This window comes from Athene noctua, chromosome Z (assembly GCF_965140245.1).
Source record: "Athene noctua chromosome Z, bAthNoc1.hap1.1, whole genome shotgun sequence".
NCBI classification, from domain to species: domain Eukaryota; kingdom Metazoa; phylum Chordata; class Aves; order Strigiformes; family Strigidae; genus Athene; species Athene noctua.
The window spans coordinates 24,668,399-24,687,690 of record NC_134077.1 but is presented as its reverse complement, the minus strand read 5'-3'; the positions used below and the strand labels follow the sequence as shown (position 1 = coordinate 24,687,690).

General features: G+C 36.2%; 1 protein-coding gene across 3 annotated transcripts in view; it reads right to left on the bottom strand.

Moving 5' to 3' along the window:
• ERBIN (erbb2 interacting protein) overlaps positions 1-19,292 on the bottom strand; it is a 127,618-nt gene that overhangs the window by 24,616 nt on the left and 83,710 nt on the right. For all 3 annotated transcript variants that reach the window (XM_074931193.1, XM_074931192.1, XM_074931194.1), the window contains 12 exons: positions 16,728-16,784; positions 10,722-10,785; positions 9,080-9,154; positions 7,636-7,780; positions 7,103-7,175; positions 5,876-6,005; positions 5,435-5,550; positions 4,369-4,438; positions 3,176-3,275; positions 1,704-1,825; positions 978-1,148; positions 18-200 (listed from right to left, as the gene is read on the bottom strand). In XM_074931193.1, the coding sequence (XP_074787294.1) occupies positions 18-200; positions 978-1,148; positions 1,704-1,825; positions 3,176-3,275; positions 4,369-4,438; positions 5,435-5,550; positions 5,876-6,005; positions 7,103-7,175; positions 7,636-7,780; positions 9,080-9,154; positions 10,722-10,785; positions 16,728-16,784 (1,306 nt within the window). The remainder of the gene's footprint in view (positions 1-17; positions 201-977; positions 1,149-1,703; positions 1,826-3,175; positions 3,276-4,368; positions 4,439-5,434; positions 5,551-5,875; positions 6,006-7,102; positions 7,176-7,635; positions 7,781-9,079; positions 9,155-10,721; positions 10,786-16,727; positions 16,785-19,292) is intronic.

Below are 19,292 nucleotides of genomic sequence, written 5' to 3'. Positions count from 1 at the left end.
TCATCACAATGCCATACCTCAAGCATTTCTTCATGGTTGACAATCGTTTTCATGTTTTGCAAGGTTTTAACAAGTGCAGTCATCTGTGAATTTGCGGTACTGTGCTCAGCTTCTGCTTCACTAGGCTTCTGCACAGAGCTTCCTGCTGAATATTGCTTTCTTTCATCTGCTTTGTTCTTTATCGAAGCGATTTCTGAAGTCTACAGGATTAAGAATATTAGCAGAAAAAACATCCTGAAAGGTTTTCAGTAACATATTATATTTAGTGTTAACAGTATATGTTTTGGGAAACGATGGGCTGGAAAATCTGCGTTTTGAAATTACAAATTATGAAATGCAGTAGGTATGAAATGCAGAGAAATCTCTGCAGATTACTGAGATACAGCCCCTACCCTTTGTCAATCAGTTTGACTCTCCTCCTTATTGGGGTCAATTTGTACCATTAGATTTCCAGTTAAATAAAAAAAAGGCCAAGAACGTCTACAATAAGACATATCAGCACTAAACAGCAGTCCTATCACATATCATGCTACATCAACCTGTTAAAAGAGATCCTGACTCCTGTGCCAACTTGCTATGACTGCCTTCCCAACTTACCATGTACAAACTCCAGTCACAAGGGAAGGAGTAAAATCCTTAGAGATTATCCTGAATTTCATTGTGAGATCTGGCATTTATAAGATAAGAGGATGACAAAGATGCCATCCTCCAGAAACTGAAGAATACAGCTCCTTAACACATCCATAGTGACAATCAAGTCACTCTCCTTTTTCTTAGCGTTAGAGGAAAACTGCTACGACAAACCAGACACTTATTACAGACTTCTTTAGACAGTACATAGGTAAATTCTGTTCTTTAATCTGACAATTTTTCTTGCACAAGCAATAGTGGTGAGAGAGAAGAAAATTAAAACGAATCAATGACATTCTAGGTCTTTGGAATTTCTTGCAAAATCAGAAGAGAATACTATCTCTAACCTTTACCCCCACATCTTTTACAGAAATTGTCTGGCCTTCTCGTTTTGACTCCTTGGCAACATCTTCAGAAGATTCTTCATCCTTCAGCCTATGTACAATTGTCTGGACTGTTTTGACCATATTCTTCAGTTCATCAGGATATGGAGTTGGGTATCTCTTCAGGTTGCCTTCCTATATGACAAAACCCAATAATGTTCCACATTTAATGAAATGCAATAATTAAAACATCAGCTTTACAACAGACAATGAATTAGGACAAACAATCTAGGATCTCCACTTTGATGTTTGAGTCCACCTGAACTGATGCAGACTTAAGTTTATAAAACTTAAAGTGATTATGAATCACTTTCCCCCCCTCCCAAATGTGTCCATTGACTGCAAGCAGGAAGAATTATGGCAACTCTAATTTACTTAAAGATCAATCAGGATTAATCATTGCTTCCCCACCATCCTTCTTCACAGCACCACTAATTATGCATGTTATGCCCTACACTGCCTTACTTCAGCTGAGAGTCTTTCCCTTGTGCTTCACTTAAAATGATCTGGCAAAAAACCTCAGAAACCTCAAGGTGTTTCATCCTGCTAGATACTCTTATTTAATAACTGAAGACTTGATATCTTCTGCAATGTGAAATCCACAGCCAAAGTAAGGAAAAGGATGGGATTCAGGGGAGGGAATAAGAAGGGTAGTAGCACCAACTATTACAAAAAAAATTCAGTACTAACCCGAGGCGGTGCTTCTCTCTCATCTTTGTCTTCATCACACTCAAATGCCACCTGAGCACGCTGTTTCCGCTGTTCCTCCCACAGAGATGGATTAAAACTTTCATTATCAGATATGAACATAACTAAAAAAACATAAAAACAGAGATGCTCATAAGAATAGGATATGTTATGCAAAATAAAAATCCTCTTTTTCTTTCTCTGGGATGGGATTGTACGCTTTTGTATGCATTCTTAAAAGATAAGAGACCATCAGCAGCATTAAGACTAGCTGCACTGCCACTGCTTTAGGAACTTGGCTGTATTTTCATAATAATAAAATTCCTATTTGTAAAGTAAAAAATGTCATACACACAGCTATACACTAGTCTTAACACTCACACTTGAAAATTTGCAGAACTCTGATGCAAAGTATTTTGATTCATATATATGTATAAATATGAAAATATGTATTTGAATAGATATATATGTAAATTATACCTATATTGATTTATATAGCCTGACTTCAATGAGGTGGTCTCATTAAGCACGTATAAGAGCATTCACCTGATTTCATTTAATGAAAACTTTAAAATGAAGAATAAGAAGAAACCTGCATTACTACTAATCCTGAAAAAAACCCTAAAGCATCTAACACTTAAGGTAAACAAATGATTTTGCGGAAGTTACACAAATGACAGCAGCTTTACGAAGTATTTTTTGCTTAATTTTGTAAGAGATAAAAAAATCTTTTGGATATCCATTGTCTCTTATTCTAGCATGTCTCCATGCCCTGTGTTACATCAGCCAGGCTCTCCTTTAGCATGTCAGATAGCCTAATAGATCTGCCACCACCACTCCAAAAAATGTGTGTCCTTCATTACCAGTGCCAAGACTGTCCATATTAACTACTTCTATACTTGAAATAGAAAAATACTTAATTATAGGGGCCAAAAAAATAACCTTCCAGGAAGGTCAATATTTTGGGCATAACCTAACCTTTTATAACACAGTTTAAACTAAATGTGAGCAATATGATGTTTCTTGGACTGATTTTTTTTTCTTTTAAAACAAAACCCAGAATGTTATGTACTATTCCAAAAATATGTACTCGGTAATGGAGGAAACATCTTGTCTAACATTCTGTTAAAACAGTCAGACTAAAAAAGACACCTGCTAAGAAGAATTTCATCCCAAACCATTATGTTATGTCGGAATGAAATAAGGTGTCACATTGGGATGTGGCAACCATCACAGAATGTGATCCAATGTCCATTCCTCACCTCGCTCACTAAAATTTTCACCTGGAATTTACCAATATTGTAGATCACATTAAGTTACTGTTCTCATTCCTCAGATGTAACTGTTCATCACTTACAAGTTTACTCCCAACTTGTATTTAAGTATTCTCTTGTGAAACTCGTATTAGCTGGGCAGTCTTCCTATTACTATTTTCAAAAGCAAGCATTCTGACAGGGTACTTCAGAAATTCTTACCATCCTCGGTCCTTGGTTGCTGGGGGAACATGTAATTAGTAAGTACTGTTTTATGTGTGTCAGGGTCAGCTTCTTTTTGAAGAGGGATAAGTGGCTTAGACTACGAAGCAAATGAAAGAAGGCTATGTTATGAGAAATATATAAAAAAGTATGATCTAGGTATCACAGAGCATGCCTGTCCCATTACTTTGAAGACTACTCTGCCTTGTACTAAACAATTTCTCCTATGAATAATTTCCACAAAAAGAAGTTATTAACATGTCTGTCTTTGATTGATGACTGGCTTTGACTGAGAACTGAAACTATGTAACAGCCTTAAGAGAAAAGCAAACACTGGATATTCAAAAAATAACCCAGTTTCTTGCTAGGACTTACTACTATCTCAGAGCAGGCTAATCTGGAATACACAGATATATTTGGCCATTTAAAGATGCTGACAACCATACGAAGAGAAAAATGTTGTACTCAGTTTTTAATACTTACACCAGATTGAATATATCCCACCCCTTACAAAAAAGAGCAGGAGATTCTTGAAACTACTGGATTAGCAGAAGTGCTTTCCTTATACTACATCTGAATCTAGTAGATTTCTGGCAACCCTGTATACCTTAATTCACACACTCAGAATCATACAGAATCATCTAAGTTGGAAAGGACCCGAGAGATCATCTAGTCCAACCGTTCGCCTAGCACAGTTCCCACCTACAGCATATCCTTATTCTCTTCAGGAAATCAACACAGTACAGAGGGCTTCAACACACAGCAAAAATACAAGCCACAAATGCATGAGTCACTGCTTAACAGCTTGAAACTCAGACAGTCGCAGCGTTTAAAGATGTGGCAAGAAGCCTAGCATGCTAAGTTTCCCCAATGGTATAGCTGTGGAAGGAACAGTATGCTACACATTCAGCTACTAGCTTATCAAGCACTATCTCTCCTGTCTAAATAAGCCTGAATTAGGAAAAACAAAACCCCCCAACTTCTATTAAATTGCATTCCCTAATAGCACAGAACTTTGTCAGAAGTATGAAAGTCTCCAAAGACAGGCTCAGTGTTCTTTGTTTCAGGAGAACAACACAGTAAGGTATTGATGTATATACACAGTGTAAGGTCCCATTATTTAACAGATGGCTCTGTACTTGACAGTTCCATTAGTAATAAAATCAACAATCATCTATTTTAAAAAAGTTCACCTGATTGTCTGATAGCCACATAGCAGTGAGCTGTTGCAGTTTTGTAAAGGTAAATGGCAAATTCTTCAGTCTGTAAATTACAAGAATTTATGTAAGTATATTTATCGATACTGTTAAGATTAAGAAACAATCCTGCATTAGCCTGTAAAAATGTTTAAAAAGGACATTTACATATACAGTTAAATTAGTAACTATTGACAGTTGAAAGGCAACAGCATTTAATTTGGATTCAAAGTTATACCTGAAATTTAAAAACCTGCATTTTCTGCTCAGTTTAGCAAGCAGCTTAAAAAAAAGAGACAATTTAACTCAATTCAGTGGCTTGAGTACAATTTTGAAGACCTGAATGAACTAATCTGAACCCTCAGCACTTTATCTTTCAATATACATGCACGCCAATTAAGAAACAAGTGCTACATCTGAAAAGTGGTGGTTGCGTTTTTTTCCAAGATACATGTGTGGGTAAGGGACTGTCCTGGATGACAGAAGCTCTGGTATTAATGGATAAATCAAGCTACAGATGGGAGTACAGAGAAGCTTGACTGGCAGAACAGGACAGGGAGCTCAGACTTCTCTCTCCCAATATATTTCAATTCTAAAAATTAGCAATTCCTAAAAGAGAAATGTTTTGCCAGTTTTTAATGACCAGCTCTAATAAAACACAACTCTCTTTTCCCCGTTCAACACAATTAAGTGTTTTACACTGTACTGTGATATTGTTTTGTGTCTTCCATACTTAATACTGGAAGCTAGTAACTTTTAAGAATCAAAAGTTTTATGAAAATAACCAAACTAATTCCCCAGAAAAATATATGCTAACAATCATAAATGTATTGAAGCTGTGCTTCAATGCGTATGCTGTGTGCTGTCATTAAAATAAGGACAGCTTAATACAGTGGAACTGCAAGATCCAGAATGCAGCAATAACACATTAAATATATGCTTTTCAGTCAGCTTCTAAGTTGTGCACGAGATAAGGAAAGGTAGCATAATCTATTTATAAAAATACCTCTACATTACTATTACATTTCATACAACTTCGATTTGAATAAATGTATTCACGAACCTATTGTCACTCAGATTGATGACTTTTAGTTTCTGCATATCACCCATTTCTTCAGGGAGAAATTCAAGCTTATTAGAATGCAGAAACAACACTGTTACATGCTTCCAGTTTCCAATCTGAAAAAGACCCCAAAGAATTAATTCATCTTCACAACTCTAAATATGCAAATTTTACTGTTTTAAAACACCTAGTATTACTGCTATTTTTGCCTGTATAATTTATTCTTACATATTAAACCTTCTTTTAGTTTCAGTACACTAGCAACAAATTTCTACTTCTTTTTAAATAATGAAAAAAATTTCATTATTTAAAAACTTGTATATTTGTACATTCTCCTTTAAAAACATTCAAGAATTAACTTGTTATCCAAAAATTGTACAGACTATATCGTTTAAAATACATTTAAAAATGCATTTCACAGTTTTGTAATTAAATACATACCTCTGATGGCAGCTGTGCTAGAAAGTTATGATCTGCAGCAAATGTCCTTATATTAGAGAGCTGCCCAACAGATGAAGGCAATGTTTCAATCTCGTTGAAACTACAATCCAGTTCTTCTACTGATATTAACCTGTCACAAAAAAAAAAAAAAAAAAAAAAAAAAAAAATCACTCGTCTATACAGGTAAATTCATCCAACATTAATTGAATACTTGAAGTTTAAATTAAGTTAATACCACTTAACTACAAATCTCAGGTTTCATTCAAAATAAAACTCCAAAACCCAAGGGATTTCAAATTCAAGAAAAATCCTTTATTAAATGCCTAAAATGTGTTTTGGGGGTTTTGTTGTTTGATGGTTGATTATGGGGTTTGTTGTTTTGTTTTGGTGGGGGTTTTTTGTGGTTTTGTTTGTTTGTCTGTGGCTTTTTTTTTTTTACCTCCTTTACACAGTAGAGAGCATTCAGTGAAAACGGGGGGGCAGCAACATTAAATATTTGTGTATTACATGAAAATGTGCTAGTACAAGGCACTGAAAACATTCCAAATGCGACAGCGTTCAGTGTAGTTTCTGAACAAGAAAAATAATTTCCACAGTTAGAGACAGTGGAACTAAGAATCTGGCAGTGAAGAATTATTTTGTAAATTCTGACAACAAAAGATAACCTGCATTAATTATAATAGGAGAAAAGAAATTGGAACAAATACCCTTCATTTTTATAGCACTTTATTCTGAACCAATTATTTTTGCCATCATTTCCTTGTTTTAAATTAAACTGCTGAACACCAAATTATACATTAAAAACCCCGCTGATAAACAGGTCAAAATCTCTTTATAATATAAAAAAAAATATACGTATGTGTTCAGATTCACTTCTTACAAGCTTTTTGATAGTGGTTCATTCATCTGCAATATTAACCACAGCCACAGCTATGTTACTGCCAAAACCCAGCTGACTGCCCTTTTAATCATCATGTTTTCTTAGTCATTAAATTTTTCTTTCATAGATTGGTGGCCGCATTAGTAAGTGAGGAACATGTGTCTTTTGATATTAAACAATATGTAACGCACATACATGCTGCAAAGTAGAAATACAATATGAAAGCGTTTGCTTTCAACTTTATTAAGACATTAACATGTAAAAGAAATTAAATCAAAAGGGGAGCCATTGTTACAGAAAAGTGTGCAGAAAGGCAATTAAACCTTTTATTCAAGTGAAAAACCTACCCTCCTATGGAGTCTGGCAAATAAATTAACTGGTTTTCATCAATTTTAAGTGTTGTTACCTTCTTCAGGGAACCTGTAATAAAATGAACAAGTAAATCAAAAGTGACATTTGAGTTCATTAAACTTAGTTTTAATTAAACTTAAAGGGGAAAAAACCTATGAGCAAGCAACTACATCTTCTGTATTCCCTGGCATGCCTATAGGACTATATACTTTAGGAAATAAGCAGACAAGCTTACAGAACTTGTTTGCCAGATTAGCATGTGCCAGACATGGGTAGGGGTGGGGGGAATAGTTTTTTTACTCTGTTGCAGTCAACAGGTTCTCATCCATTAATGAACTACTGTATAAAGTCACGAATGTTCCAGAACAAATATAAACTTTATTATTCAGCTATACATTACAGCTTTATCCAAAACTGGCACTTCTAATCAATTGAAACTTAGATCTAAAATGAGATTTGTCAATTTTGAAGTGTTCTCTGTGTCTAAACCATAACCTTTGAAGAATATTAATTAACTGAAAATACAAACCAATAGACTCCGGCAGTTGCTGAAGTGAATTACTGGATAACAGTAGGTCTTGCAGGCTTTCACAACCTGAAATACCTTCTTCAACTACCTCAATGTTGTTTTTAGAAACGTCTAGGTAGGTCAGTTGTTTCAAAGTGCCTATGAACTAAAAGCAAGAGAAAATAATGCATTCTAGAAAGTGCAAGTTCAAAACAAAAAATCCAGCAGATTTGACAACAAAGTGTGTCTCAAGTGTAATGCCAGAGGAAAAGAGAAAACCTATTTATAGTGCTGAAACACAATTTTATGCAAAATATCTAAGCTTTTTAATGAAGTATTTTGGGCAGATATGCACAGTTGATGTTTTTCCACACACAGAGACACACCACAGTTATTCCACAGATCTCTAGTCAGTCTGCTGCAAATGCAGTGGATTGATCAGTTACCTTGAATCAAGTGACTGAAGCTTTACAACAGACTTCAAAGACAGATAATGTAAAAACATCATGAGGCTCCAGTAAAGCCTTTTAATGCTTTTTTTTGCCTTTTGTGTAAAATCACATCCTACTTAACCTCAAAACCAACAATGAATCCTTAATTGTACTAAACTGAAGAAACAAGCCAAAATGTAAGCTTGTATTACCTTTCCATATGAACCAAGAATAAGCTTGAAGATTTGTGCATACTACTCTACTAAAATTTTCACAAGGAATATGCAGTCACTTTCACAAATACAGCCTTACTGTAAAGTAGAAATGTTTAATACATTCACTCAGCTCTTCAAGGAAGAATCAGCTGAAGCGAGGAAAGACAGCAGAGAAGACTACTGATCAGGCAAGGAAGTCTCACATCAGAAGACTGCTAATCATTTTAAGTCTGAAAACAGACCAGCTGCTTTCCAAATTTCAAATACTCATTTACTAGTTTAATACAACATAAGCACAGGTTCACAAGTATTGCAATAACAGGTCAGCCTCGACACCATGTAACTCTGAAAGATGTCAGGAACCCAGATGAAGTCAACAGAACATTTTCTCAAGAACTGGCTATGCTCAGTGTATACATGGCATCTGAACAGACACTGCTTGCTTTACAGCTGTGACCAGTAAAAATTCACACAATGTACCTATCCTGTAAATTCCTGCTTGCTGTCTAACACAAAATAAGACCAATCAACCCTAAATTCGATCCAGGATTTGATCTAGGATTTTTACCCCTTTCCTGAATTGGAGCATAATTTTTAGATGAGAGGTATATAACTTCCAGTGAAAGAAAAGCTGTGTACCTAGTTCTCATGGTCAGTGACAATTGCTAACCAGATTAGTTAAGCATTTAAGTTGCATTTAGCCTTTTGGCTTTAAGTAACATTAAAATTACATAGCAACTTTAGCATATATCATCACTGACAAAAGCAAATATCACTGCAAATTAAATACCAGATGTTTAACACAGTAAAAGAACTTACCCCTGGAATAAGTGTTAATCTATTACCATCCATCCAAAATTCTTTTAACCCACTCAGTTGTTCAAGTACTTCAGGCTGTAAAGGGAAGCCATTTTTCAAAAACTTCATACAAAAAATAGTGAAAGGCAAAACCAATTTCAGTGATTCATCTATTGCGACTTTAAGTAATGTCTTATTATAGTTATTTTCATGGGGTCAAAGAAAACAAGATAATTCACTTTTTGAAATGTAAATATATACTGGATATACAACAATCTTTTAAGAACTTGAACACAGCACTAAAAAATCCTTACAGAAAGTGCTAGGGTCTTTTACAGTAAGTATTACTTTCAACTGGAGCACACAATAAACGTATGTTATAATTTTCTCCTTCATGGAGGAGGTCTAAAAACCCTTAAACCATCAACTCAGGAGACCTGTTTTTCAAAAACCACAATGATTTTGTGGGTTTGGGAAAAAGGGAAACAAATTTTAATATTCTAGCAACAAAGGGTGCATCTGCGTGTTACAAGCAAACCACTTTATCCACACAAGGAATTGCAGGATTATACAGCATTCCTGCAGAAGTTGCAGTCCTGACTCCCAATAATTCATTTTCCAAGAGAAAAAATCATAACTGAAGACTAGCTTTCAGACAAATCTTTATCCAAAAAAAATTACTTCAACATTTTTATGCTTTCACCAAAAGACCTTAAAGAAATAAGTTATCAGTAGTTGACTCCTGTAGCTAAAAGACTGGGAGAGATTAAGTGCTCAGCCAAAAATCTACCCAAACAGGTAATTTTGCAGACTATACTTAGTTCCAGGCTATTATGGCTTAACATGGGCTTGGGCACATTAGTTTAAGGCTCCCACATTAATATCTACTGTGTAATGAGAATATGGCAGCAATAGTAATGGCTAGAAGTGTAGTAATACTAATGAACGATTCCTTAAATACACTTCCCTACCTGTCAAACCATACAACTAAGCAAGTGTTCAGCTCTGTGTGATCTACTGGTGGCACACAAACATTTGGCTTTATTATATGGCAGGTCATATGTTCCACTATACTTCTATTTCAATTCCTTTATCCAAGAGAGTACTTGTAGAAGCAGAAAGATATTAAGTGTTTGTAAACACAAGATGCATTTGTCTGTGAGATAATTAACAGGAAACAAATTGATCTATGTTGAAGGAAATATCTGAGCACCTCAACAGTATCCTATTTTGAACAATATCCAAATTTAATATAGTTTCCCTTGGCTTTAAATAGTTTGTACACAATAATAAAAGCCGGTTATACACAGCTTATCTCAAACTTGCAACTTAAAATGCATGATAAACACTGTTTAGAATTTATTATAAGTCAAACAATTAAGTTTATAATTCAAACACATTTTACCATTAAATTTTTACCAGTACAATAACCACGCCATTCCACAGTGTTCTTTTCAAACTGAGGAAAACCATATTCATATTCATCAGAATATGCAAGTATTTTTTATAACAGGCTCCATAAAGTAGTATAAAGTATACACAGTATTTGCTCAGTAGCAGAACTCTTAAGCTGATGTTTACATATTCATATTGATTAAAAAGAGATTGAAGGATAAAGAGATTTATGAAAGATATAAAGCTCTGTTACTAATGCAAAACTCACCACTTCTGTGAATTCATTACTTCCTAAATCCAGCCTCTCCAGCTGAGTCAGTCTGGACATGGTTCTGCACAAGAAAGGGATAAATAAGGAATTAGATTTAAGTAAATACCAGTTACATCCTAGCTTCCTGTATTCATACAAATATATTATTTTAATCAGTATTAAGTAGAGATGATGTTCTGTAACTGAACTGATACCTAAAAAAGGTCCAATTTTCACACACTGTTCAACCAAGCACATATTAATGATCATACTGGCTGCTGTCACACAAAGAGTACTGTGCAACTCATCTACAGATTAGTTTAGAAAAACTAAAGACCACTTGAGTAATCTTTATCATAAAGAGTAACTCAGTGAAGTTACTCTTCTTTTGAGTGCTTCAGTTTTTCACCTGCAGTCACAGGAAATCACAGCAGCCAAAGGCTGGTTAACTACATGTTTTCCTCTCAAAGAAAGACCACTGCCTAATGATCAGCTAAACCAGAAAAGACCATTATTGAATCACAGTAACCAACAACACCCTTCTCCCTCTCCAGGCTGCTGACAAAGTTGCATGTATAAGATATGGTCGGGAATCCTAATTATTTCTCTAGTCCTACAACAAAACAGATGATGAAACTGGATTTTGTAACACATCAATACCCTTATGGAAAAGATTAAATCAATGACCAAAATCAAGTAAAATCCATTATTTCAAGCTGTGTTTTGGCGACATTCTTCCTCCATTTAAGTTTATTACTGAGGACCCCACAGAGATTATCTACCACTGCACATGGTGGTCTACATGATCAGTACTCCAGTCAGCAGCAGTACTAACTAAAAGTATTTTCAAAGGGGCTGTAAATCCCACATATGACATTATATTCTGTATTTATTTAATAACAGATTTACATAGAACAATTAATAATATGTAAAAGTTTCAAATATAAACTATGTGTGCACACAATAAAATCTTGTAAAAATGAAATATAAGAGCTTCTAAATGGTGAACTCTTTTATACTATCAGAATATATGTATGAACACTAATATCTTTTAAAAACATCTGTATGAGCACAAAATGCTCTACACAGGTATTCAAAGCTTCAGTTGTTTTTCAAATACACTATCACAGTTGTTCTGAATATAAAGTTCAAAAACCTACAGTCTATTGAAAAATGCCTTAAAGTTAATGTGATTATTGATATTATTCACTCCCAAAGGGATTACATTCAACATTTGTATATGTATTTGATTTTGATTACATTATAGTAATTATGCTGGGGACAAACTAGGAATTTAACATAAGTAGGTAAAGACATGATAAAGACAAAAGCAGAAGCCATTTTTTACACTGCACACATAGCATACACATGCTTTAGGGGAAAGCCTTTAACTCACATTTCCACTGTTTCAAAGAAAGAAAATACACGAAAAGCTACTTTCAGAAGAATCTGAGAAATATTTTCTTTCATTCTTGAAGCTAATAAACCAGATGATTTTCAGTAAGCCAGCTGCTAAAATTAACTTTCCAATTATAACATAAATTATCTAAGTCATCACACAATCATTACAGAATGGTTTGGATTGGAAGGGATCTTAAAGATCATGTAGTCCCAACCCCCTGCCACGGGCAGGGACACCTTCCACTAGCCCAGGTTGCTCAAAGCCCCGTCCAGCCTGGCCTTGGACACTGCCAGGGAGGGGGCAGCCACAGCTTCTCTGGGAAACCTGTTCCAGTGTCTCACCACCCTCACAGGAAAGAGCTTATTCCTTAGATCTAATCTAAATCTACCCTCTTTCCATTTAAAATCATTACCCCTCATCCTATACCTACACTCCTTGATAAAGAGTCCCTCCTCACCCTTCCTGTAGTCCCCCTTTGAGTACTGGAAGGCTGCTGTAAGGTCTCCCTGGAGCCTTCTCTTCTCCAGGCAGAACCACCCCAACTCTCCCAGCCTGTCACCACATGAGAGGTGCTCCAGCCCTCTGATCATCTTCATAGCCCTCCTCTGGACCAGCTCCAACAGGTCTATGTCCTTCTTATGTTGGGGGCCCCAGAGCTGAACACAGTACTGCAGGTGGGGTCTCACAAGAGCACAGCGGAGGCGTAGAATCACTGCCCTCAACCTGCTGGCCACACTTCTTTTGATGCAGCCCAGGATACAGCTGGCTTTCTGGGCTGCAAGTGCGCATTGCTGCCTCATAGTCAGTTTTCCATCCAAGTCCTCCACAGAGCTCCTCTCAATCTGCTCATCGCCCAGCCTGTATTTGTGCTTGGGCTTGCCCTGACCCATGTGCAGGACCTTGCACTTGGCCATGTTGAACTTCATGAGGTTTGCATGTGCCCACCTCTCAAACCTGTCCAGGGCCCTCTGGATGCCATCCCTTCCCTCCATTGTATCGACCACACCACTCAGGTTGGTGTCATTGGCAAACTTGCTGAGGGTGTACTCAATGCCATTCTCCATGTTACCAACGAAGATGTTAAACAGCGCTGACCCTTGAGGGGTCAACCTGACCCCTGAGGAACACCACTCGTCGCTGCTCTCCACTTGGACATTGAGCCATTAACCACAACTCTTTGAGTGTGACCAGCCAGCCAGTTCCTTACGCACAAAGTGGATATCCAATTTCAAGACAAGGATGTTGTGTGGGACAGTGTGAAATGCTTTGCACAAGTACAGGTAGGTGACAGCAGTTGCTCTTCCCTTATCCACCAATGTTGTAACCCCATTGTAGAAGGCCACCGAATATGTCAGGCATTATTTGCCCTTTGTGAAGCCATGTTGGCTGTCACCAATCACCTCTCTGTTCTCCATGTGCCTTAGTGTAGTTTCCAGGATGATCTACTACATGATGTTGCTGGACACAGAGGTGAGACTGGCTTGTAGTTCCCCAGGTCTTCATTTTTTCTCTTTTAAAAAATGGGGGTTATGTTTCCCCTTTTCCCGTCATCAGGAACTTCACTGCACTGCCATGACTTCTCAAACGTGATGGATAGTGGCTTAGCCACCTCATATGCCAGTTCCCTTAAGACCCATGGATTCATCTCATTATACCTATTTCTTTTTGCCATGGTGCTGTGCAATCCCTTTAATAAACTGAAAAATATGTTTCATAATTCATATTATTGAACTTGCTGTCAAATCAATCCAATACTATGGAATCAGGTAGTCTATGCCACTGATTCTAATGTGATAAATAGCTTCACTAAGGTTAATATGGCAGCTTACTTCAAGTAGCATTCAATTCAAGAGGTGTTTGTGATAGCAAGATTGTGCCCTGAATCATCATAATTAGACTCTCAAATAACTTGCTTCTTTCTGAAAAGGTTACTCCTTATTGACAATTAGCAACAGACAGAAGGTGAAAAAAACCCAACCCAAAACTTTCTGTATGTCCATTGGACCATTTTCCCAACTTTCAGTTACCTATCATATAAATGCTTCTGAAATAATCTCTGTGTATTTTTGCTTTCATTTCAGTAGAAATATTTTCATTGAGCTAGTTTGCATTATAATACTGCCAGTTTTGCAGTCTGTGGCTGTGGATAAGCTCCAAGCAAAATGATGCATTTTACACAAAGCAAGGTTGATTTAGTGTGTTGGCATTACTTACCCATTTTGATTAACAGTCTTTCAAGTGTTTCATGCTACGGTGTTTAAAATTGTGTGCATGTTTAATTCAGCAAGAGCAGTAGCATTTATACAAATACATTTATCATTAGAAATGCTAAAGTATTTGCTGTATGAAAATATTACAAGGGCGACAGTGACAGGAAAACAAGAAAATATAGTTGTGTCCTATAGCACAAGGTAAAATATTAGCATGTACTGCTACATCACATTAGCTTCAAAAAAAACCTCCCTTTGGATTGTATAAATTTTTAAAAACTCTATACACATAATCAGGTTTGGAAAACTGCGTAAGTTTGAATTTCACATCAGCTTCTGTTCTCACATAATAGTTAAAGCCAGGCCATGGATGCCCTTAGGTGGCCAGGTCAGCTGCTGAACAATTGCTTTATCCTGAAAGGCAGATTCACCTCTTCTGTGCTCTGGACATCACAATGAAGTTTTTCTCCCCACTGTACATCATACAAAAACACTGTATGTTTCCAGTGCGTCACTGTAGAAAATGCATATTAATGTGATTAAGTTTAAAAAAAAAAAAAAAAAAGGAAAAAAAATGTAGTCTCAATAGCTTTAATCTCCTTTAATTGAACCACATAAGTACCAGAAGAGAATAATAAAGGTGACAGCTCAGCATGTACTGTAGATCATTATGGAGGTGCTGCAGAGGACATCTTCATGACAACTTCTGTTTAGTTTCCCAGCAAGGATGAAACCGTGAAAATACTGCAAAAACACTGAAGCCAACAAAAAATATCCCAGCAACTTCAACAGAAGTTGTATTTGGCTTAAATACATTACAGCATATCACTGAAGTAGACCTTCATAAGCTACTCTTTATAAAATACTGCATATAATTCATGCTATTAGTGTTAATTATGGCAATTAAGGTCAGAATAATTTTATAAACAAAATCTGTATTAGCTCTAAGTTTTAATTATATCCACTGTTCCGCAGTTGGGAGTAACTTCATTTACAGAGCTGCTACCCAAAATTACATGTTCTCTAATTTTTTTCTACTGAGAGTATTTATACCACATGAATAAGTAGAATGCATCACACTTGGAAGATTTAAATTCACACTTTCTGATGCTATGTATTTCATTCCAGATTTGAGTTCTGGCATCTTTATACAGCAGACACAACAGTACAGTACCTAGGCAGACAAAAAGGGAATTCCAACAGAACATATCCCCGGGCATGTTTTAGGCATATAATTAGCTACAATCAGTAAGAAAACTGACTGTTATACTTGGAAGAGCTAGCAATTCACACTTCAGCCTACTGCATGCAAGTCTCTGCTAGCGTATCAGCTGGACAGAGTGAATATTCAGTTGTTAGCTCCTTCTCTTCTCCAGCAAAGCATCTTACGTCCACCAAAATTAGTTCCTGTCTTCACCAGTTTCTGCTGCCCGAGGAGGACCCCTTTTACAGTACATCACACCATATTCAGGATTCTGCGACTAGTTATTCACACCCCATTTTTGGGATCTCTGCTTCTGTCTTCATTGACCTTTATACCTCTCTTAACCCACTTCGACCTCCATGGTCCAAGTCAGAAAATTCAGAGCACTGCTTAGCTCATAGAAACAGCAGGAACTGCACCATCAGCTTCAGCTTGTTTCATGAAATGAGTAAGAATGATAAGGCAGGGTTTAGAAAGATGCCAGATTTTGAGAGGTACAATGGGATTTACTGTTAAAACAAATGCTGTAAGAATTTCCAGAACTGTTTTACTACTATAGAGAACACATCTGAGGAATATGCTATTATGATAAACAAGCCTGTTGCATTGTAGAATAGGCATGGCATAACAGATTCCATGCAACACAGTAGCAAGTTGTTACCTTCTTCAGCCCTGATGTATGTGAAACCAAGAAAAGTGTTCAAGTCACAGGAATTGCATTCCCTCAGTCATTCTGAGCAAGCATCTCAAACTCCACATTTGATTTAGAGATTTTAACTACCAATGCCTAAGTCTCAGACACTCAGCCACAAGAACTGTACCCAAACAGGCATCTGAGTAGCCATACAATACTGCATGTAAGCAGCACTACACATCTTATAATGACCATCCTGAGGTGTCCACATAATGACTTAAAAGCTCAACAGGTGGATCAGAAATCCACAGAGCTGGACAGGGACAGAAAAAATTTAAAAAAATTAAAATTAAAATTAAAAAAAAAAAAATCTGCATAGGCAAATCTCTGAATCGGCAGACCAGCCAGTCTGAAGGGAGATACAAGTTCAGTAGGGTGAAAAAAAAGTTTCTGGTGAGAACCTGGCCCAGTTACTTAGCTACACATTTTAAGCTGTGATTCACTTTTCAATATGTACTACATTATTAGTATAACTACAGAAAAAAATGTTTAAATAAACATCATCCATACTTACTTTGGCAATATTTTTAACTGGTTTTCTCGGAGTTCCAATATCTGGAGCTTAGTTAATCTGTAACAGAAAGGAATAACAAATTATCACAATACACTGTATTTTATGCAAAAGATATTTCTGAACTTGTTTGAAATATTTTTTTCTGTAAGAATACAAATATGTTTTGTGCAAAAATCTGCATGTTATTTTAAATGCATTCACTCATTCATTGGGGTTTGGTTTTGGCAAAGCAGGAAAACAAGATCTTGCCTGCTTTTCTGGACTTGTTTGAAAACATTTGGTTTTCATCTCAAAGATTTTAAAGCACTTAATTTGATTCATTATGGGTTCATGTTATCATCATATACAGAAGTACACAGGAAGCAACAGAAGACAGGCAGGATCAGTCTGAACAAGTTAAGATGCTGAATTTCTTATACTGGCAATGTATCAAACCATTTCATATAAAAAGCCTCATCAGAGGAATACCTCTAGTCTTCCACATGGTAAAAACAACCTTTAAATTAATCTTGGATTTCCTTCTATATTCTCTTTCTAGTCAGCTTCTTAATCTACTTTGATATTTCTGTTAGAGGGCAGTTTGACCTTTCTTTCAGTAAATCCTTGGTTGCAAGATAAATAAGCTATAAATTCCAAACTCAACTGCTTAGCCAGGATAAGTTCCATGCAGTCTTGACATTCAAGCAGTGTACCATCCCCAGTGGAATTTTCTGTATCAGAACAGCAGTGACAAGACTATCTGTTTTCTAAATGAAATGCAGAAACTGAGTTTGGTTTAAATACAGACAGGATTGTAAAAACAAGAGTTCCACATGTGACCCACTAACAGCCCTCATACAACACAAAATAATGCATTAAGCTCCTTCAAAAAGGAGCTTAGGAAACAGACCAGTCTTTCCTGAAGGTGCTTAACTGACAGACATAAAAACCTTAATTTTGATTAAGTAAATTTGATTTAGTAAGAACTATACTTAAAAGTAAAAATAGAAAGCTGAAAACAGTTTATTTTTCCTCTAGACATTTGCTCATTTTTGACTGCATTTGAAAGCAGCAATCTGTCGCGCCTACAAATAACCCAAGAATATAACAGTCACCTTGAAACAGAGCAGAGGTCAATGTAGCCCAGCACTGCAAGCAGTACTTGCCATCTGGTAGTAACTGCTGGAGGGGAACTTCCTCCTCCTAACTTTTCAAAGAAAAACACTCTAACCATGCTGAAAGAATACCCTAATAGAAATACAGTGTATGGCAATATCACTGCTGTCAATCTAGGACATAACTGGAAAGGACCTTACCTGCAACCTAAGATAGCAATCCGTGACAAAATAAAACTTGTTTAATTAAGCACCCTCAGATTTGGATGGTCATTTTGAGCTTGGACTTCTGAATCCAAGAACAACCAAACACTGCATTAGGCTCCAGCTGGTGTTTTGCTTCAATGACAGGGAAAATAGCTACACAGTTTGTAGTTTTTCTTCACAACACATGTATGCAGTCAAATTTCTCAGCTGAATGCAGCAGAAGCAGGTGCTCAGCTATATATATGCACGCCCACACTTTTTTTTACTTTAGCCAGAACTGACTGTACTACATTTCTAATAAGCTAATTCCATGAACTTGAAGACTGCCATTCATGATAGAAGGGTCCATAGCTTTGTGACCTTTCTTCATGTTCTACTCTTTCTTCAGCTAACTCTAAGAAATTCAAGAAACAAGTATCAAATTTCTTATGCAGAGAGCTACACAGAGGCTACTAGCAAAACATTTTCAACCTCTCCTGGCTGGGAGAAACAGGCTGTGCCTAAACTAGTAATTTTCTTGCAGTAAGTGATGAGAAATATTGGACTGAAAGCAGTTGTCATCTCTTCCATTATGACTGGAAGGGTTAATTCAAGTTTAATATAAAATACACATCAAATACTCAGCCTAGTTGCTCTATAAACTGCTGCTGTAAAAACCCATGCTAAGCATCTGAATTGCTATAATGGAATGGAAAAACTGGTTTAATTTGCAAAAGAAATACAGACAGAGATCTAGTCCACCTATACTAAAGAAAAAATAGAAATCAAAGTGGCAGAATATGTATTTCCTGTGCCATTCTATCACAAAGATTTGTCACACTCATATGGAAATATTTCATTCAACTTGAACAATCCATAACTTCAGAAATATTTACACATCACCTAAACACAAAGCTGTAACAGATTCAACTTCAGGTATACCTGGTGTAACTGTCTCAAAATTAGTTTTGCAGTAGTGTTATTTAATGTAACCAACTTAGCTTGCTTTTAAAATGTAGCTCAGCTTTTAACGAAAACAAAATCTCCACATTAACACCTTGCCAGGGTAAGATCAATATTCTTCCTAATTCTGATTTAACTATACAATCTGTAATAAAGCAGGTATACTTAGAAACTTGCTGTTCAACAGCAGTCATTTCTTGGAAAGCTAAAAATACTTCCTAGAAATGTTCTTTATTTTTCACCTCCTTTGCAGTTTTTCTAATGCAGAGTTAGCTTTTTTTAAAAAAGGCAATTAAAGACAAATAAAAATTAAAGGCAAGAG